The sequence below is a fragment of the Prionailurus viverrinus genome, chromosome C1, assembly GCF_022837055.1.
Source record: "Prionailurus viverrinus isolate Anna chromosome C1, UM_Priviv_1.0, whole genome shotgun sequence".
NCBI lineage: Eukaryota > Metazoa > Chordata > Mammalia > Carnivora > Felidae > Prionailurus > Prionailurus viverrinus.
The window spans coordinates 34,547,462-34,569,515 of NC_062568.1; the positions used below are offsets into that span (position 1 = coordinate 34,547,462).

Genomic DNA, 22,054 nt, shown 5'->3' on the forward strand with positions numbered 1-22,054 from the left:
CGGTGAGAGGGAAAGGTAAAAATTTATCACTCACTTAGCTTTTGAAAGAGTAGGGTTCCAGAAGTTGACAGAGCCTCAAGAAAGTATTAAAATTTTTTTTAAGTTTATATATTTATTTTGAGAGAGAGACAGAGACAGTACGAGCAGGCAGAGAAAGAGAGAGAGAGAGAGAGAGAGAGAGAGAGAATCCCAAGCAGGCTCTGCACTGCCAGCACAGATCCTGATGCGGGCCCCGAACCCACATGAAACTGTGAGGTCATGACCTGAGCCGAAACCGAGAGTTGAAAGCTTAACCGACTGAGCCACCCAGGCGCCCCTCAAGAAAATATTTAAATGACAGCACTGACATTAAAAACAGTTTTCCATATCCAAATTATAAGACCAGAATTTGGCTTGAGGGACACTTGCTTCTATTTTGGGAGCACAGAGAGACTCTTTGACATTACACCAGTATATGAGCGTGGATTGATTTAATTCAAGTCTGGACAGTGACCATGGGGGGATCTTTCTCTGATGCTGTCCCTTCTCCCAATTTCTTTCTTTTTTTATTTTTTAAAATTAATTTATTTATTTTGAGAGAGAGAGAGATAGCATAAGTGGAGGAGGGGGAGGGAGAGAGGGAGAGGCAGCACGGAGCCCGATGCGGGGCTCAAACTCATGAACCGTGAGATCATGACTTGAGCTGAAATCAGAAGTTGGCCACTTAACCATCTGAGCCACCCAGGCGCTCCCTTCTAATTTCTAAAGGGGGACCTTCTTGACTTTCCAGAACAATCCTATATTACAGTCACATTACCAGGTTAGAATATATTCCCATATTTATATTTCAAGGCTTTAAAATTATTCAAATGAATTTACTGGAAATTTTCTTACATCATTCAACCTAGAATAAGAAAATCTTCATGAACAGGTGACAACATTTTAATTTTTAAAAAAAAATTTTAATGTTTTTATTCAGTTTTGAGAGAGAGAGAAAGAGGGAGAGAGAGTGAATGGGGGAGGAGCAGAGAGAGACAGGGAGACACAGAATCCACAGCAGGCTCCAGGCTCTGAGCTGTCAGCACAGAGCCCAACGCGGGGCTTGAACTCACGAGCTGTGAGATCATGACCTGAGCGGAAATCAGACATTTAACTGACTGAGCCACCCAGGTGCCCCAGGTGATGACATTTTTTAGTTGATTTTTTTCCCTTTTGGTCTAATTGAAATAACATTTTATGGAAATAATACTGACATTTCTAAAACCAGCACCACCACTTTTACTGTGCTTTATCCATACTGCTAATTTTGCTAGACCTTGTTATGCACACTTCTCTTTTAATTTTTAAAGCAATCCTACGAAGTAAAGAGCGGCATCTCCATTTTACAGGGAGGGATGCTGAAGCATGGAGAGCTTAAGTGGCTTCTCAAAGGCTGCATAGCTGATTGATTACAATACTCTTTACTAGGCCAATTTATTTTAATATTTCATGTTTTTTTTTTCCATTGGGGGTAATTCTTAGATACTTGGGGATTGATCGTGTGACACAGCACTTACCACTGGTTAAAGAAGTGCTGGAATGTGGCTGTCACCACTGAAGGAGATGGGGTGTGAGATGACGTATTGAGGGGCCGGATCCATATAGTCCCTTTGTGGCTACATTAAGGATGTTGAATACAGTGGGATGGTGTCATGGGATTTTAAGCAACAAAGTGACACAATCTGATCTGTAGTTTATAAAGCTCATCCTAGCCGGTGTGAGGAGAATTTACTTGAGTAGGGCAAAATGGAAGCAGGGCATTCGTTGGAGTGTGGCGGGGGGGGGGGGGGGGGGGGGGTTGGGGGTTGGGGGGGGTGCTGCTAAAAGGCCAGAAAGAGCAATGGTGGGCCAGAGCAGAAGTGGTGTGGATGCTAGAGGTATTCATTTTAGGTGGGACTCCTTCCAAATCAACATGATCTTTCCGATCCTTTGAGATCTTCCCAGTTCCTCTCCATTTCTCTTCCCACATTGTACGACTTGATTGTTCTCTGCCATTGTTCTCCGTGCATTGTCTTCACTTGCTATCTCCATGTCCAGAAATGGTAGCACCAGGCTCTATTTTGTTTGCTGCTGCTTCTGCCCGCTAGTGTTGATGTAACTGCCCTGGAAAGAAAGAGCTCAAGGAGTCACAGACACTGTTTCCAGAAGCTGCAGATGAATCAGGATACAGTAGAAATGCACTCTGGACACATATTCCCACAGAATCCTTTAAAGAAACTTTAAAAGGGGAATTAAGAGTTAATTTTTTTCCCCACCAAACTCTATGCAGCAATGAAATTAATTAAAATATAATTATTCAAAGATCTGGAGGAAACAGAAACAAGTTCATCTGTCTGTTCGTAGTTTTCTTTTCAGCTTTGGATTTTAGGAGTTGCTGCAGGACAGCTGGGTCCTTTCATCTCCTGTTTCCTCAGGTTAAAAGTGTTCTTAATATTTTTTCTATCCCTTATGTCAACAATCAAAGACCCTACAGAATTTTCCATTTATTACCATGATCTCAGTTTTTATAAGATTCTTAATCAGTAAGAATTTTGTAGGGCTGCATATGGTTAGACCGTTGAGGGATTCTACATAATTAAATTTTAACATATTTAGTGTCAACATTTCCTGTAAAAAATAACACTGATTCTTCTTTAAAGGTGTATTGTTACATAACATCTTTGCTATTCTTGTACACAGGGATATGGGGGATCAAAGCTTAGCTCTTTATCCCTTGGTCAAGGCCAAGGGCCCATAGCTATGAAGATGATAGAAAAAGCTGTCAAAGAAGGAACATGGGTTGTTCTTCAGAACTGTCACCTTGCCACTTCTTGGATGCCAACCCTCGAGAAAGTTTGTGAGGTAAAAATGCAAGTTTATTTTTATGAGATTGTATTCCCCCCACGTAATTACTGATACACACGCCATTCAGCGACATGGCTGGTCTCTGGTTTGGAGGGCTACAGGTGAGTGGCATGCCTGGCTTACAGGAGAGGTGGGCTCGCACTGGGAACTAGGGGACCAGAGGAGATCATGCAGTCAGGCCTCATCCAGTCCCTCTCAACAGGGACAAGGGCTCATGCAGTGAGTTGGAAATCTCCTTAATCCATAAGAGCAGCCTCAAACATGGGATTAAACCACAGGGCAAATGGACACCAATGTACTTTTCACAGCAGCGGACCAAAGACAACAAAGGAGGCTTTTCAGGGTGAAATTCATGTAGTCACTCTAAACCAAAAGGCTTCGGGATGTAACTTTACTTTAACTGACTTCTCACCTACTTAGCCAGTGACCCTGCCACAGAGGATCAATCTGAATCCAAAGGAGTACTCCCTCCTCGCCCCCCATCCCCCTGTTCTTGCAGCGGGTTAGGGCCCTTCCCTATTCTGGTGGGCAGAAATTCCAGGAAGAAACCCTATGTAGCTCAACTGAGGAACAGAAAACCTGGCACTTGATTTCAACAAACATAGAAAAAATATATTTGATGTAATTACCCACGACTCTGGACCGCCCCTAACTCAGGAGTCCCACAGGTTACTAATTAGCCAAGGTAATGATATAACTTGCACAGTCCAGACATACAATTGAAATGTTAAGGAACCGGTTGTATTTTTTTTTTTTTGTGCCACTTGTCACCATTTTGTTTGTATCTCTTAATGGAATATAAGCACCATGAGAACAGTGACTTTGTTTTCTTCTCTGCTTTATCTCCAGCACCTTGAATTGTGCCTGGTCCAAAGAGACAGTCCATAAATATTTCATGAGTCAGTGAATAAATACTGCTTCCCTGCTTAAAACTTTTCCATTGCGTGCAAGACAGTGTTTAAACCCCCATCGTGGCTTACAACACCCTTCCTCGTTGACCTTTGCTTCCTCTCAGTTTTCATCTCTGGCCACTTTGCATCTTGACTTCTATGCTCTAGCCATTTGAAGTTCTTTCACTTTGGTATAGCATACTTTTTCAAGAATGTAGGCCATCCTAATGTTTCCATCTGAAAAACGATTCTTCCTATTATTTGCCTTACCAAGATCTTCTCATCCTTCAGGCCTTACATTAGAGGTTTGATATTTGTGCCTGTTTCCTCGTGGTTCCTCCATCTCTAGGCCATTCTTTTTTTTTTTTGGTTTCATGGGATTTATTTATTTATTTATTTATTTATTTACCAATATATGAAATTTATTGTCAAATTGGTTTCCATACAACACCCAGTGCTCATCCCAAAAGGTGCCCTCCTCAATACCCGTCACCCACCCTCCCCTCCCTCCCACCCCCCATCAACCCTCAGTTTGTTCTCAGTTTTTAAGAGTCTCTTATGCTTTGGCTTTCTCCCACTCTAACCTCCTTTTTTTTTTTTTTCTTTCTTTCCCCTCCCCCATGGGTTTCTGTTAAGTTTCTCAAGATCCACATAAGAGTGAAAACATATGGTATCTGTCTTTCTCTGTATGGCTTATTTCACTTAGCATAACACTCTCCAGTTCCATCCATGTTGCTACAAAGGGCCATATTTCATTCTTTCTCATTGCCACGTAGTACTCCATTGTGTATATAAACCACAATTTCTTTATCCACTCATCAGTTGATGGACATTTAGGCTCTTTCCATAATTTGGCTATTGTTGAGAGTGCTGCTATTAATATTGGGGTACAAGTGCCCCTATGGATCAGTACTCCTGTATCCCTTGGGTAAATTCCTAGCAGTGCTATTGCTGGGTCATAGGGTAGGTCTATTTTTAATTTTTTGAGGAACTTCCACACTGTTTTCCAGAGCGGCTGCACCAATTTGCATTCCCACCAACAGTGCAAGAGGGTTCCCGTTTCTCCACATCCTCTCCAGCATCTATAGTCTCCTGATTTGTTCATTTTGGCCACTCTGACTGGCCTGAGATCATATCTGAGTGTGGTTTTGATTTGTATTTCCCTGATGAGGAGCGATGTTGAGCATCTTTTCATGTGCCCATTGGCCATCTGGATGTCTTCTTTAGAGAAGTATCTATTCATGTTTTCTGCCCATTTCTTCACTGGGTTATTTGTTTTTCGGGTGTGGAGTTTGGTGAGCTCTTTATAGATTTTGGATACTAGCCCTTTGTCCGATATGTCATTTGCGAATATCTTTTCCCATTCCGTTGGTTGCCTTTTAGTTTTGTTGGTTGTTTCCTTTGCTGTGCAGAAGCTTTTTATCTTCATAAGGTCCCAGTAGTTCATTTTTGCTTTTAATTCCCTTGCCTTTGGGGTTGTGTCAAGTAAGAAATCGCTATGGCTGAGGTCAGAGAGGTCTTTTCCTGCTTTCTCCTCTAGGGTTTTGATGGTTTCCTGTCTCACATTCAGGTCCTTTATCCATTTTGAGTTTATTTTTGTGAATGGTGTAGGAAAGTGGTCTAGTTTCAATCTTCTGCATGTTGCTGTCCAGTTTTCCCAGCACCATTTGTTAAAGAGACTGGATGTTCTTTCCTGCTTTGTCAAAGATGAGTTGGCCATACGTTTGTGGGTCTAGTTCTGGGATTTCTATTCTATTCCATTGGTCTATGTGTCTGTTTTTGTGCCAATACCATGCTGTCTTGATGATTACAGCTTTGTAGTAGAGGCTAAAGTCTGGGATTGTGATGCCTCCTGCTTTAGTCTTCTTCTTCAAAATTACTTTGGCTATTCGGGGCCTTTTGTGGTTCCATATGAATTTTAGGATTGCTTGTTCTAGTTTCAAGAAGAATGCTGGTGCAATTTTGATTGGGATTACATTGAATGTGTAGATAGCTTTGGGTCGTATTGACATTTTGACAATATTTATTCTTCCAATCCATGAGCATGGAATGTTTTTCCATTTCTTTATATCTTCTTCAGTTTCCTTCATAAGATTTCTATAGTTTTCAGCATACAGATCTTTTACATCTTTGGTTAGATTTATCCCTAGGTATTTTATGCTTCTTGGTGCAATTGTGAATGGGATCAGTTTCTTTACTTGTCTTTCTGTTGCTTCATTGTTAGTGTATAAGAATGCAACTGATTTCTGTACATTGATTTTGTATCCTGCAACTTTGATGAATTCATGTATCAGTTCTAGCAGACTTTTGGTGGAGTCTATCGGATTTTCCATGTATAGTATCATGTCATCTGCAAAAAGTGAAAGCTTAACTTCATCTTTGCCAATTTTGATGCCTTTGATTTCCTTTTGTTGTCTGATTGCTGATGCTAGCACTTCCAACACTATGTTAAACAACAGCGGTGAGAGTGGACATCCCTGTTGTGTTCCTGATCTCAGGGGAAAAGCTCTCAGTTTTTCCCTATGGAGGATGATGTTAGCTGTGGGCTTTTCATAAATGGCTTTGATGATCTTTAAGTATGTTCCTTCTATCCCGACTTTCTCAAGGGTTTTTATTAAGAAAGTTGCTGGATGTTGTCAAATGCCTTTTCTGCATCGATTGACAGGATCATATGGTTCTTATCTTTTCTTTTATTAATGTGATGTATCACGTTGATTGATTTGCGAATGTTGAACCAGCCCTGCATCCCAGGAATGAATCCCACTTGATCATGGTGAATACTTCTTTTTATATGCTGTTGAATTCGATTTGCTAGTATCTTATTGAGAATTTTTGCATCCATATTCATTAGGGATATTGGCCTGTAGTTCTCTTTTTTTAATGAGTCTCTGTCTGGTTTAGGAATCAAAGTAATACTGGCTTCATAGAATGAGTTTGGAAGTTTTCCTTCCCTTTCTATTTTTTGGAATAGCTTGAGAAGGATAGGTATTATCTCTGCTTTAAACTTCTGGTAGAACTCCCCTGGGAAGCCATCTGGTCCTGGACTCTTATTTGTTGGGAGATTTTTGATGACTGATTCAATTTCTTCGCTGGTTATGGGTCTGTTCAAGCTTTCTATTTCCTCCTGATTGAGTTTTGGAAGTGTGTGGCTGTTTAGGAATTTGTCCATTTTTTCCAGGTTGTCCAGTTTGTTGGCATATAATTTTTCATAGTATTCCCTGATAATTGATGTATCTCTGAGGGATTGGTTGTAATAATTCCATTTTCATTCATGATTTTATCTATTTGGGTCATCTCCTTTTCTTTTTGAGAAGCCTGGCTAGAGGTTTGTCAATTTTGTTTATTTTTTTCAAAAAACCAACTCTTGGTTTCGTTGATCTGCTCTACAGTTTTTTTACATTCTATATTGTTTATTCCTGCTCTGATCTTTATTATTTCTCTTCTGCTGCTGGGTTTAGGCTGTCTTTGCTGTTCTGCTTCTATTTCCTTTAGGTGTGCTGTTAGATTTTGTATTTGGGATTTTTCTTGTTTCTTGAGATAGGCCTGGATTGCAATGTATTTTCCTCTCAGGACTGCCTTCACTGCATCCCAAAGCGTTTGGATTGTTGTATTTTCATTTTCGTTTGTTTCCATATAGTTTTTAATTTCTTCTCTAATTGCCTGGTTGACCCACTCATTCTTTAGTAGGGTGTTCTTTAACCTCCATGCTTTTGGAGGTTTTCCAGACTTTTTTCTGTGGTTGATTTCAAGCTTCATAGCATTGTGGTCTGAAAGTATGCATGGTATGATTTCAGTTCTTGTATACTTATGAAGGGCTGTTTTGTGACCCAGTATGTGATCTATCTTGGAGAATGTTCCATGTGCACTCGAGAAGAAAGTATATTCTGTTGCTTTGGGATGCAGAGTTCTAAATATATCTGTCAAGTCCATCTGATCCAATGTCTCATTCAGGGCCCTTGTTTCTTTATTGACCGTGTGTCTAGATGATCTATCCATTTCTGTAAGTGGTGTATTAAAGTCCCCTGCAATTACCACATTCTTATCAATAAGGTTGCTTATGTCTGTGAGTAATTGTTTTATATATTTGGGGGCTCCTGTATTCGGCGCATAGACATTTATAATTGTTAGCTCTTCCTGATGGATAGACCCTGTGATTATTATATAATGCCATTCTTCATCTCTTGTTACAGCCTTTAATTTAAAGTCTAGTTTGTCTGATATAAGTATGGCTACTCCAGCTTTCTTTTGACTTCCAGTAGCATGATAAATAGTTCTCCACCCCCTCACTCTCAATCTTAAGGTGTCCTCAGGTCTAAAATGAGTCTCTTGTAGATAGCAAATAGATGGGTCATGTTTTTTTATCCATTCTGATACCCTATGTCTTTTGGTTGGCACATTAGGTCATTTACATTCAGTGTTATTATAGAAAGATATGGGTTTATAGTCATTGTGATGTCCATAGGTTTCATGCTTGTAGCGATGTCTCTGTTACTTTGTCTCACAGTATCCCCCTTAGGATCTCTTGTAGGGCTGGTTTAGTGGTGACGAATTCCTTCAGTTTTTGTTTGTTTGGGAAGACCTTTATCTCTCCTTCTATTCTAAATGACAGACTTGCTGGATAAATGATTCTTGGCTGCATATTTTTTCTGTTCATCACATTGAAGATCTCCTGCCATTCCTTTCTGGCCTGCCAAGTTTCAGTAGAGAGATCGTCACGAGTCTTACAGGTCTCCCTTTATATGCTAGAGCACGTTTATCCCTAGCTGCTTTCAGAATTTTCTCTTTATCCTTGTATTTTGCCAGTTTCACTATGATATGTCGTGCAGAAGATCGATTCAAGTTACGTCTGAAGGGAGTTCTCTGAGCCTCTTGGATTTCAATGCCTTTTTCCTTCCCCAGATCAGGGAAGTTCTCAGCTCCTATTTCTTCAAGTACACATTCAGCACCTTTCCCTCTCTCTTCCTCCTCTGGAATACCAATTATGCGTAGATTATTTCTCTTTAGTGCATCACTGAGTTCTCTAATTTTCCCCTCATACTCCTGGATTTTTTTTATCTCTCTTTTTCTCAGCTTCTCCTTTTTCCATAATTTTATCTTCTAGTTCACCTATTCTCTCCTCTGCCTCTTCAATCCGAGCCGTGGTTGTCTCCATTTTATTTTGCAGCTCATTAATAGCATTTTTTAGCTCCTCCTGGCTGTTCCTTAGTCCCTTGATCTCTGTAGCAGTAGATTCTCTGCTGTCCTTTATACTGTTTTCAAGCCCAGTGATTAATTTTATGACTATTATTCTAAATTCACTTTCTGTTATATTGTTTAAATCCTTTTTGATCAGTTCATTAGCTGTTGTTATTTCCTGGAGATTCTTTTGAGGGGAATTCTTCCCTCATTTTGGATAGTCCCTGGAGTGGTGTAGGACTGCGGGGCACTTCCCCTGTGCTGTCTTGAATAACTTGCATTGGTGGGCGGGGCCACAGTCAGACCTGATGTCTGCCTCCAGCCCACCGCTGGGGCCACAGTCAGACTGGTTGTGCCTTCTCTTCCCCTCTCCTAGGGGCGGGATTCACTGTGGGGTGGTGTGGCCTGACTGGGCTATTTGCACACTGCCAGGCTTGTGGTGCTGGGGATCTGGCGTATTAGCTGGGGTGGGTAGGCAAGGTGCAAGGGGGCAGGAGGGGTAGGCTTAACTCTCTTCTTCTTCGGTGATCTGCTGCGAGAGGGGCCCTGCAGCACCGGGAAGGAGTCAGACCCGCCAGAGGGATGGATCTGCAGAAGCACAGCGTTAGGTGTTTCTGCGGTGCAAGCAAGTTCCCTGGCAGGAACTGGTTCCCTTTGGGATTTTGGCTGGGGGATGGGCGAGGGAGATGGCGCTGGCGAGCACCTTTGTTCCCCGCCAAGCTGAGCTCTGTCGTCCGGGGCTCAACAGCTCTCCCTCCTGTTGTCCTCCAGCCTTCCCGCTCTCCAAGCAGAGCTGTTAACTTATAACCTTCCAGATGTTAAGTCCCGCTTGCTGTCTGAACACACTCTGTCCGGCCCCTCCACTTTTGCCAGCCAGACTCGGGGGCTCTGCTTTGCCGGAGGGCTGCCCCTCTGCCCCGGCGCCCTCCCACCAGTCCGTGGAGCGCGCACTGCCTATCTGCCCTTCCTACCCTCTTCCGTGGGCCTCTTGTCTCTGCTTGGCTCCAGAGAATCTGTTCTGCTAGTCTTCTGGTGGTTTTCTGGGTTATTTAGGCAGCTGTGGGTGTAATCTAAGTGATCCGCAGGACACGGTGAGTTCAGCGTCCTCCTAAACCGCCATCTTCCCCTCTAGGCCATTCCTGTTGAACTGTGTCATATATACCCATTAGAATCACGTAAGAGAGAAGAGCTGTCCCTGATGGCTGGCAAACCTAGCCCAAAGTCCCATGAGTCACGTTGCTGAAGTCGCTGGGCCTAGGGCAGCTGGTACGAGGGAAAAACGTTGCCCTCACTCTCCACTGTTGTTACTAAAGAACACAGGCATCTTTGCATCCTTCCTAATTCACCCTCACCCGTTGACCACATGAGTGCTCAAAAAATGTTTTATTGATAAAGAATTGCAGCTTAAGATACTACTGATATGGACAATTGAAGGAGGTAGCAATAGAGAGCAGGACTGAACAGGAAGCGGGGAACGGCCCATGATGATTGTTCCTAGGCTATACAGCCTTTAAGACAGTGCTAAGTAAGTGTTCTCTTATCCTCCCTTGCACCAACTTGAATATCCCTTTAAGAAAATGTAGCTAATAGTGATATTTAATACTTCACCTTTCAAAATGCTCTTTTTTTCTTTTCATCTCACTTGGTTTAATATTGACTGATGTTGCTCATTCTCACAACCTGGCTACAGCAAGAAGAATGGATTATTCTTAATCAGGCTCTTAGGCAGAGAATTATATCTATAAATATTTCAGCACATCGGTTAAGATATGAGATTTTGGGGGGAATGTCTTAGTCTCTATTGTGACCAACTCTAAATTCTATAATACCTCTGCGAACTTTATAGTCCTGTGATTTAAATTTTCAAGAAGGACGGCAACAGTCCGGGCCTTCTCAACGAAGTGTGTTGTTTCAGGGGCAGAATCAGATTTTAAGACCTTTGCCTTGAATTGCAGCAGTAGGCTCTATTTTGTAAAGATGCTTCCTCCCACCTCCAGGCCATCCCCTGCACATATGATGCGGAGAGTTTCCTTGGATTTTAGACACCCATTTGTGTCTAATTTTCTTTTTTTGCAGGAGTTAAGCCCAGAATCGACGCATCCAGATTTCCGCATCTGGCTGACAAGTTACCCGTCACCAAACTTCCCCGTGTCCGTACTGCAGAATGGGGTGAAAATGACCAATGAGGCACCGAAAGGTTTACGGGCTAATATCATTCGATCATACCTCATGGACCCGATCTCTGACCCTGAGTTCTTTGGCAGCTGCAAAAAGCCTGTTAGTAATGGCTAAGTCTTGTTACCTCAGCCCTGTGAAGCATTTCAAGTGGCCCCTGGTGATCACGAATGTGTGTGGCTGAGTAAAACTACAAATTAAATAGGCCTCCTGCCCTGCAGTGCGGTTGGTTTTGATTACTGATTATTGACTGTGCTGAAGTCAATTGTATTAATATTTTATTTTAATTTTACCACCAGCCTCATTTCTGCTCAGCTGAGATCTTCTGGGGCGTCATTAATAATGTAGCTCTCTATTGAGAAAGTCAGCTGTAAGCCATTCCCAGTACAAATCTGCAAGGTTGGAGAATCTTGTTTCAGGATATTAACTGAGCCCTGTGCTATTTGGAGCGATATCTTTAAATTAAAACATAAAAATATTTCCTCCATATAACTATAATGAGGACCAAAATGATTTTACTCCTTGATGGATGGGACTCATAAGGGTCTCTTTCAGCGTCACCAGGCAAGCAGGGAAACCGCCCACTGCTTTCATGATTAGAATTCTGCGTGTGAATGTCTGTGACCTAAAATTGTTTCACAGCATTTTACCATAATTAAAAATGGAAGGGTTTTCTTTTTAAGAGGGGTTATGAACCTTGGTAAGTTTCTGCCATTAAAGAGCTCACACTTTTGGTATCGGAATATGTTTTAAGTACACATCAAAAGAAAACATTAAAAATAAGGAAACACTTTCGTTGAAGTCTTGGGTACTAAAATAAAGCAAGCATCTATGTTTAAAACTAAGTCACACCTTAGCCTAAGCTTCTGAGACCTGCTATAGGAGTAGCTGTTGCATTGATAAGGCCCAGAGGAGAGCAGGTTGCTTGCAGGTAGGTGGTAAGGGTATGTCTGCATGGTATAGGCTGGACAGAAGCCCTTTTGCAAAATCTTACTCCCTTTCTTCTAGATCCAAAGATCTCTCCAGTGGAAGTCACACATATTGGAAGTCTAGGCGTTTATGAAGCACAATCCAAACCAAAAGCCAAATCTCAAGTGCCAAAAGAGTACATCATAATTTTTGCTTTAACTTTTTATTTGGAAATAATCTTAAACTTACAGAAAAGTGGCAAGTATAAAAATAGTACAGAAAACACCCCTGTGCCCTGAACCCACATTCACCTCCTGTTAATATAGGTTTTGGGTGTAAGTTAGACATATCACAACCCTTTACTCCTAAATAAATACTTTGATGTATATTTCTTAAGAATAGAGAGATTATCTTACCCTAGTACCATTATTAGTTTAATGGATTTAGCAAGGATACACTATTTTATCTAATTTACTGTTTGTGTTCCAAATTTGTCTGTTGATTCAGTCGTGTCCCTTAGAGCATCTTCCCTGTTCACTACAGATTGGTCTAGGGTTAGAATTGCATTTAGTCGCCACGTCTCTTTGCCTCCTTTTATCTCGAACATTGCCCTAGCCTTTGCCTTGGATGACATTGACATTTCTGAAGAATTTGTCTCCTCTTGTCTTTTTAATGGAACATTTCTCATTGGGGGCTGATATTTACTCATTATTAGATTCAAGTTATGCATTTTTAGCCAAAACACCACATTAGTGAAATTGTGTCCTCAGAGTAGCACACTAGGAGGTGCACGATATCATTTATCCCTCACCGTTGGTATAAATTTTGATCTCCCAGACAGAGTGTTGTCTGATTTCTTCAACGTGTAATTACTGCCTTACCCCTTGCAACTAATCGTCAGGCAGGGAGACATTTCACGGCCATGCCAATATCCTGTTCTTCAGCAACATCCACCCCAGCCCAGATTTAGTAGCCACTGATGTATCTTGCCTGATCAAGTTATTTCCCGTGATAATTCCAACTCCAGCACTCCGGCCGTATTTGACCCCTGCCACTCTAGAGTCCACAACAGCTTTCCCATCTCTCCCTTTACTTATGTGTTTTTGGGATTGACTTGGGAATTCCTTGGTCCCCCCCCGCCACAGTGGTTTACAATGCATTACTATCCTTAAGTCCTTTGCTCAAATTGTCCCAGATTTGGTCAGTGGGAGCACCTGCAAGCTGGCTCCTCTGTACTTTGTTCTAGGTCCCATCATTTATTATTATTATTATTATTATTGCTGTTGTTATTATTATTACTTAGCTCTCTTACTTTCTGGCACCAGATGCTGTAAGCTCATCCATTGTTCAACCCTGGAACCAGCCATTTTTCTGTGGAGTCCTGGTTCTAGAGACCTAGATCTGGGTGCTACTGCCTTGTTTTGGTTCTTGGTCCTTTCAGGGGAGAAAACTTAGAAATATGCATGTACTCTCACACTCACACGCATACACATATAGACGAGTATATATGTGCATCCAGATAAGTACATGTACACATCCATACTCATTCACATATTCTAGAGGTAATGAGTTTGTAATGTATAGCCAACTTCAGTCCATCCACCCAGGGTTCTTGCTTACTTTTCCTCATTCCATACGCACATGCCACCGCTTCTGTGCTGAGCACCTGGCTCCCACATCATCACACTTGCCAACTTGCTCTGTTCTGTAATGGATCTAAAGTAGTTCCCGAATCCAGACAGCATGTGTCACTTTGCTTTTTCCCACCTCTCTGATTAAACTGATGCTACTTGGGTTTTGTCTCCACTCCCCCTTTGAGTTTATTCCACAAGGGAAACTTCCACCTGCCCTTGGACAAAACTTTGGGCAGCATCACGATTTTTCTGGTTACTGTCAGGTAATGAAATGACCTACAGTCATTTTAACTTGTAAATCCAGCCTGGATTCCAGAATCAGAAAGTGCAATGTAATATGTCAATCAGTACTTAGGTTTTATTTAAAATAGAGGCTTCAACTCTCCAGAAACTTACCTAGGACCTGTAGTCAGTCGGCTTCATGCCACTGGGAGAAGGATGGAGTTGGCGTCTTTCTTTTTGTAATGATGGCTGCTGAGCCTGACCACTTAGTTTGGAGCGTGTACAACCACAAGGCAGGGCAGAGTGGAACTTCTGGTCCTGGGCTGCTTTTGCTTGGAGCTCTCTGGGCTTGGCAGGGGATTAAATCTCAAGTTTTCTCTTGTGAGTCTTTTCATGGGTTCTCCTTGGACTCCCCTTCTGGACTCCTCTGACTGTGACTCCATCCATCAGCTGACTGCTCATGCCCCCCTCAGCTGTTGAGTCTCGTCATTCACTACGTACAGCCTCTTACTGGCAGGATTTCCTCACCCTGTAACATAAGTCATCTTGACCAAGAAATGCTTAGAGTGGCCCCTGGCTGACATTCTTAATCCAGTGCCCCATCTGCTCATTGGGATCCAGGCTGGGTTGGCCCACTGTTGGAAGCGGGGCTGCGATTTCCCTCTCCTGATCCACTACCCTGTGGCCATAGACTGTTCTACTCTTTCTGTCATAAGTTGTGCACTTTTCCACTCTACCACCACTGCAAGGAACATGCGTCAGCTCTCTGAGCAGCCCCATTAATTCCTTCTCACTAGCTTGGACTAAGAAGATACATCCTATGCTCCTTTCTCCCTCTGGGATGGGGGCAAGAGGGCTCCCAGCACAGCGGCTGCTCTTTCCAAGGAAATCTTTACCAATTCTCTCTCAAGCTCTATTTTGACCATTTTGTAACAGTCTTGTGGAGGGTGCATCATACTTTCTGATTTCTGATTCAAGGCTGGCTTTGCCATTGAAAGTAACTGTAAGCCTTCTTCTTGCCTCAGAGTAACTAGAAAAGTCATGAAGCTGTCCAAAGTTTCAATCCAGAAGTCCTTCTTGTAGAGCTGCTTAATCGGTTTGAACTGTCTTCTTTGAAATATCTCCATGGTGGTCTGGGATCACCCATTTAGAATTAATTTTTCTTACCTCATGATGTTTCAGTTGGAACCTCCAGAATCCTATACGGTTACATTAAATAGACAAGCTTACTATACTCCCTAAAACCTGGTGCTCATAGCTGTGTCTGTCAACTGGACATGTGTACAAATGAGCATATTTTTGCCTAAATAGCCTATGGTAGTTAATTCTGTTTTAGTATACTTTGGGGTGGATATACTGATAAACAAAAAGAATTAATTACTTTCATTTTAAAATACGGTAGGTATAATGTAACGTTGGGGGGGACGTCACGTGGCACCGTTTCTTCTTGTTACAGGAAGAATTCAAGAAATTACTTTATGGCCTCTGCTTCTTTCATGCTTTGGTCCAAGAGAGACGGAAATTTGGACCCCTGGGGTGGAATATTCCTTATGAGTTCAATGAGACTGACCTAAGAATAAGTGTACAGCAACTCCACATGTTCCTGAACCAGTATGAGGTATTGTAAAAAGCACAGCAAGGATGTCACCTATTTTGCCCTCTATCATGTTGTAAGTGTTTGTAATAGTAAACAGGGAATTCTGATTAATTCACACCCTTATAAAATAAATAGCAGAAGACTTCCCAACCGCTTATTAGGTAGTACTTGGTTATGACAGGCTATCATAATGCTAGAATAGGTAGTTAGGACATTTGGTATGCCCAGTAGGAACCTATATTTTATCATTCATTTTTGACATGTACACACCTGTAGGAATCTGCGAAGTGATCGTGTTATATTGAAAAGGATTTAAGAAGAACGTACATCAACCAGGCTCCAAAATGAAAATACAGATGAATTTCCTTCTGTTCTGGAGCGTGACTTTATTTTTAGGGAAATTTTACTGTGCTATTATTGTAGAATTTGAGCCGTTTGTCAGGAGGAAACAAATTCTTTAGGTCATTGATGTTTACCTGAGGTATGTAGATTTTGAGAGGAAGCCAAATGGCTTCATATCATATCAACCACATTTCAGCCCCTACAGTTCTCTCTCTTTCTGTCTGTCTGCCTCTCTCTCTCTCTCTCTCTTTCACACACACACGCACACACACACACACACACACACACACACACACACACACTACCCATATTATCTTTTTGCTACTTGACTATCAGTTGGCTTTTTAACATGTTTGCAACTCTGAAGCACTGCTTGTTAAACCAATTCAAGTGTCCTGCAAGATATGAAGTTTTTTGAGGCAAATTCCTCCGAGTTTAGTTAGAAGTTTGTTCAAAATTAGTTGGAAAATTTTAGATCAATCAAAAAAACTGACTTTGTGAAACTTTTAGTAACTTGGGATTATTTTTTTTAAACCTATAAACAGGAAGGTATTGAATTCTGTCTCTACAAAAGCAAAGAAAAAACAGATATCAAGAGCTCACATGACATATCTAAACTTAGGTGAAGGATCTTTGATCTGTGATTCATTGGACAGATTCCTATTCTGTACTCAAATGAAATGAGTTGAGAGGCCTTTGACTTTGCAGCAATTTAAAATCGGAAAAGCATTTAAAAAGAAGCATGAATTTGATGAATTTCTGTCTTGTAGGAATATTTATATATAAAAAAGATACTAAGAATGGAGACCAAAATACAGTGATACAGTGCCTGCAGAAGTATTTGAACTAAGATAATTATACTTTTCAATACAAAAAATAAGAAGGAGGGGGCTCTCTCTAGTTCATTTAGCAATTTGTTCAAGCACCTGTAGAGTATATCCTAACTTAAAATATGATAGTCAGTAGTGAAGAGTCAGTTAAAAATGGCAGCAATTTAAAATTTAGTAACCATTAAGTGAAGCTCTGTAGAATATTATAGAGATTAAAAGCAGTGAGACCATATTGAAAATTACATTCTTTGGGAAACTATCAGAGATGTTATCTGAAACAGATGTATCTAAGAAGTTAAAGTGTGTGAATATATAGCAAGAAAAGTATGTTCTGCATATACTCTCAGGATAATCATAATTTTTTTTTGCTTCCATTTCCTAATTATTTTCAGAAATAATCTTACTTTGAAAACAATGTTTGAGTAGAACTACTCAGGGGCCTACCAATACACTAAACTAGATTTGCCAATATACCGTTTTTTAATTATATAATACTAATTCTCTAATGCCCATGATCACTCTCAAAGTGTTCCAGTTTGGACAGTAGTATATTTGGTCACCTTAACTGTTTAAAGACGGAGACATAAACAAGGAGGTAAGCAACTCGGCTGGATGTGATTAGGTTCCTACAGAGGAAGAGGTACCCAGGACTGAGTGCATAGAGGTTTTCAGGGTGAAGGAACCATAAAAGATTCTAAAAAGGGTCAAATAAGTGAAAAGGTTTGGTTAATGAGATAAAGTATCTGGAGCATACTTATATGAAATGCTAACTGATTTGGGAGTTATTCTATTATTATTGGTGTGCTTTTAGAAGAATATTTGCATTTTAGAAAATCACTTACCTGGAGCTACCAGAAACTGGAAAAGGCAGAGAAGGATCCTCTTAGAAGCTTTGAAGGAGCACGGCTTTGCCAACACCTTGATTTCAAACTTCTAGCCTCCAGAACTATCAGACAATAAATTTCTCTTATTTTAAGCCAACTGTCAGCAGCCCCAGGAAACTAATGCAGGAGACCATCACGATGACCCAGGCAAGAAACGATAAGAGTTTAAATTAAAGCATTTGAGCTAGGATGAGGAACATTGTAGAGATACAATAGATATGTAGGAAAAAGGGTTGAAATGACTTAGATATTAAATGGCAAAGGGAGAAGAAGTCTTGATTGATGTTAATTTTCTGGTCTGGATAGGTGGAGGTACCTTTCATTAATCCAGACAGGGAGTAGTCCCAGGAAGTTAATAGGTATACAGCAGGTGGGTTAGTGGAATGGGGATGGTGAAAGGGGTAATTAATTCATTCTCTTAAATTTTATACATCCTGGAAGTATATCTACTAAGCTCTTGGCATACAAATATAAACCCCAAGAGAAGAAAGTGAACAAAATCCAGAAATTTATGAATTGGTAAAGTGTTAAGAGAAACCTGAGAATACCTGAGATTTCAAAGGGAGGTCTTGTAACCTAAGAAGAGAACTAAGGACTGTTGGTGAGCACCCAAAATCAATGGTTGGAGAGAAAACAGATCAAGGTGTAGGGAAAACTTTGGAAAAGCAACAGAATAGGGAATACTACTGTTCCCCTTCCCCATTTTCTTTTCTCTGGCTGCATCAAAATAATAGAACCACCTCCCACCCAAACTCAAGCTAGAAATCTGGGAGTCATTGGCACTCAGTTATTCCTTATCCCTCCTGAAGCACGCCCTACTTCCCTCCACTCCCCTCCTTCCTGCTCTACCCCATGCCCTAAAAACAGACCCCTCTTATCCATGGTTTGCGTTCCTCATTTTAGTCACCTGTGGTCTAGTGCGGTCTGGAAGCAGATGATCCTCTTCCAACATATTATCAGCAGGTCAGTAGTAGCCTAATGCTATGTCACAATGCCTACATCATTCATCCTACTTCATTTTGTCACGTAAGCATTTTATCATCTCACATCATTACAAGAGGAAGGGTGAATACAGTGCTATATTTTGAAAGAGACCACATTCACTTGACGTTTATTATAGTATATTGTTCTAATTGTTCTATTTCATTATTAGTTATTATGAGTTGTTGTTGGTCTCTTACTGTGCCTAATTTATAAATCAAACTTTGTCATCGGTATGTATATATAGGACAAAACAGCTCTCTGTGGTTTCAAGCATCCATTGGGTACCTGGCAACACCTCTCCAAGGATAAGGTGAGGCGGGGGGCTGCTATACTGCATGCCCACAGTCTACTTGCTTTTCTGTCTGCATGATGTGCTCGTTCACATCTCTGAGCCTTGGCATATATTTTCCTTTGCTCTGAGTGCGCTTTCCTATGCCCAATCTTTGTCTACTTTTGGGAATGTTTCTTGAATAACCATCTCAGACTCAGGAGCCAAGTTTGCCTCCCTGTTGGCACATTTCTACATGCCATTTTGGCTGAGGGTCACTTTGTCCAGCATTGTGTTGAGAATCCTTATCATTGTAGGTGAGCACATATAAAAGCAGGAGATGATTCCATATTTTTTTTTGGCCCTTCATGATCTACTGTTATCCTTTCCCTGACATACTCTAGCCGAATAGCCAGAAACATGGGTACCCACCGCCATTTTGCTCTGGTAGCCTTGACAAGAGCTGGTGATACATGTAGGACACTGGGAACTACAAAATTTTGCTCAGAAGGGGAACACGTTTTGTCAGATTGTAAGCCACTAGACTGTATGGTGACTTTGATTTGTTTACCGTTTTTTCCTTAGTGCCTAAATATGTATATGTGGTATATGGCTCAGTGTCTGTTTTATAAATGAATCACGATGAGTGGAAAGATCTTTAAGCTCTCAGTAAGAATGGCAACACTACTACCATTAGAAATTTAGCATCGTAATTGTAGCATTTAAAATGAATAGGCCGGGGCGCCTGGGTGGCTCAGTCAATTAGGCACCCAACTTGGTTTCAGCTCAGGTCATGATCTCATAGTTTTGTGAGTTCAAGCCTCACATTGGACTCTGTGCTGGTAGTACTGAGCCTCCTTGATATTGTCTCTTTCTCCCTCTCCCTCTGCCCCTCTCCAACTCATGCTGTCTCTCTCTCAGAAATAAATAAGCTTTTAAAATTGTTTAAAAAATTAAATGAATAGGAAATGGGAGAAGTATTCAATAATTTATGATAGAATAATTGATTATTTGCTACTTGGAAAAAATTAAGTTAGATTATTTATACTGTGTAATTCTTGTTGGATTAAAGACAGGAAACAAAAATTAAACTGTAAAAGGTACGTGTAATCTACTTGGCAGATGGACAACTACTTTGTTTTTCTTGATTTGGTAGGGGTGTGTGTGTGTGTGTATGTGTGTGTGTGTGTGTGTGTGTGTGTGTAAGGCCCACCCCTCTCTCTCTCACCCTACTCTTACCGCAAAGCAACTAATTTTCCAGCTTAGGACATATCTGCACAGAAGTTTTCCTATACACGTATAGATACATATATACATAAGCACAACATGTACACAAGCTTTTTTTCTCAAAAACATAATTATATTTGCATACTCACTTTCAGCTTGCTTTTTTCATTCCGAAAATATTGTGGACAACTTCCAAAGTAGAGATGTTTGGGTTTTTTTTTAAGTTTATTGTATTAATTTTGAGAGACAGCGCACAAGTCGGGAGGAGCAGAGAGAGAGAGAGAGAGAGAGAGAGAGAGGGAGAGAGAGAATCCCAATCTGGCTCCACACTGTCAGTGCAAAGTCTGATGTGGGGCTCAAATTCACAAACTGCTCGATCATGACCTGTGCCATAGTCAGCCCTTAACCAACTGAGCCACCCAGGTGCCCCAATAGAGGTCTTTGTTTAATGGCTGCTTACATAGCATTTGTCTTTGTTGACTACTAGAATTTTATTTCCTTTTTATTTTTTACTAATAAGCAATGCTAAAATGGACCACTTTGTGTTCACCTTTGCATACAAGTTGCTGACTTTAGGGTTTGTTTCCATGTACACTGTCTCCCCATTCATGATCTCAACCCTCATAACAATAGGCCCAGAAGCAACTGCCATCATTTCTGCAACCCCAAGCAGGGTGCTCAGGCACCTGGGAAAATGCACACCCCAATGTGATTGGCCCTGGTTGTGATCAAGCTGCTGAGAGAAACGACATCTTCCCCATTAGCTGTCAGGCATGTTGACAGGTTTAACCCTTTTGACATAAACCAAACTCTTCCCTTCTAGACTTCATCTTATGTCTGCATCAGGAAGCCCTCACAGGGGCCAGGTGGTTCACCTTTGGTCTACCTCATTCACTATCTATTTACTTTGTCAATGAGTTTTCTTGCTACGTTTCATTTTTATGAGGTGGGGACCTGTCAACAAGGTAAGTCCAAGTAGTGCATACATCTCATCAAACTCCCCTCACAAGAAGGACAAAAACATGCTGGACTTCTCCTTCCTGGTTCTGTTTATTTCTCTACAAGGTCTTGGTCACTGAAACCTGTTCTCCTGAATTCTCTGCCTTCTGTTCCACTTCTAAAAAATAACAAGTCTCATAATTTCCAACCTCTAATTTGATAAATTTCCCCTCTCTAACTCCTACTAGCTACTCTTCCTTAGTGCTGTTATTTCTATTGAAGAGATTCCTCAAAGTGGGATCCCAGGAATGTGGAATAGATAGTCTAACTTTTAACAGATAATGGCAAGAAGGGCCTGAAAGAACAAAGAGGATGAAATAATCCCAAAGTAAAAGATTGCTATCTTCTAAAACCTTGCTTATCAACAATAGCCAAACCAGGAAGAGAGCCCAAATGTCCATTGACTAATGAACGGAGAAGATGTTGATCTTGAAGGGGCAGAAGCCAAGATGGTGGAGCAGCGTGGAAGTTCTCTGCTTCTCTCATCCCTAAAATGCTTCTAGGTCATCAACAAACCATTTTGCACACCTAGAAAATTGATCTAAGGATTAACGCAACAACCTGTGTAACTTGAGCCACAGAACTCGGTGGGTACACAGTGTGGAGAGGTGAACTGGGGTACAGAGAAGCTGTAGAGGGTAGGGAGCTGATTTTGTTTGCAGAGAGAGGTCAGAGACAGGGGTGAGAGTACAAGAACAGCACTCCCCCTAAAAGCAGCTAGAGAGAGAGAGTGGAAACACGCACAAGGGTCTGAATGAGAAAGGGAGAGAGGGGTGGGTTTCAATAGTATTAGGACTCTATAAACAGGGGAGTGAAAGGTCATAAATTCTGCAGCTCGATACTTGGCGGTGCTCTGATGGGAAGGGTGATTCCCCAGGAGCAATGAGGTGAGGTCCAAGGGGTCCTCGGGCCACCCAGGGAGAGGTGGTTCCCCTACCAGGAGGACATTTGGTAGAGGCCATGCAGCATCCCCACAGGAAAAGGTCCCAGGTGGACCCTGAAGAACAGCAATGTTTGCTGGTGTTAGACAAGGTCACTAGGATGTGATGAAGCCTG

General features: G+C 41.3%; 1 protein-coding gene across 6 annotated transcripts in view; it reads left to right on the top strand.

The window, feature by feature from the left end:
* Positions 1 to 22,054, top strand: part of DNAH7 (dynein axonemal heavy chain 7) — a 276,184-nt gene that overhangs the window by 227,527 nt on the left and 26,603 nt on the right. For 5 of the 6 annotated variants that reach the window (XM_047873404.1, XM_047873407.1, XM_047873406.1 and 2 more), the window contains 3 exons: positions 2,698 to 2,859; positions 11,004 to 11,204; positions 15,324 to 15,485. In XM_047873404.1, coding sequence (XP_047729360.1) covers positions 2,698 to 2,859; positions 11,004 to 11,204; positions 15,324 to 15,485 — 525 coding nt within the window. The remainder of the gene's footprint in view (positions 1 to 2,697; positions 2,860 to 11,003; positions 11,205 to 15,323; positions 15,486 to 22,054) is intronic. The other variant, XM_047873409.1, reaches the window with a different exon arrangement.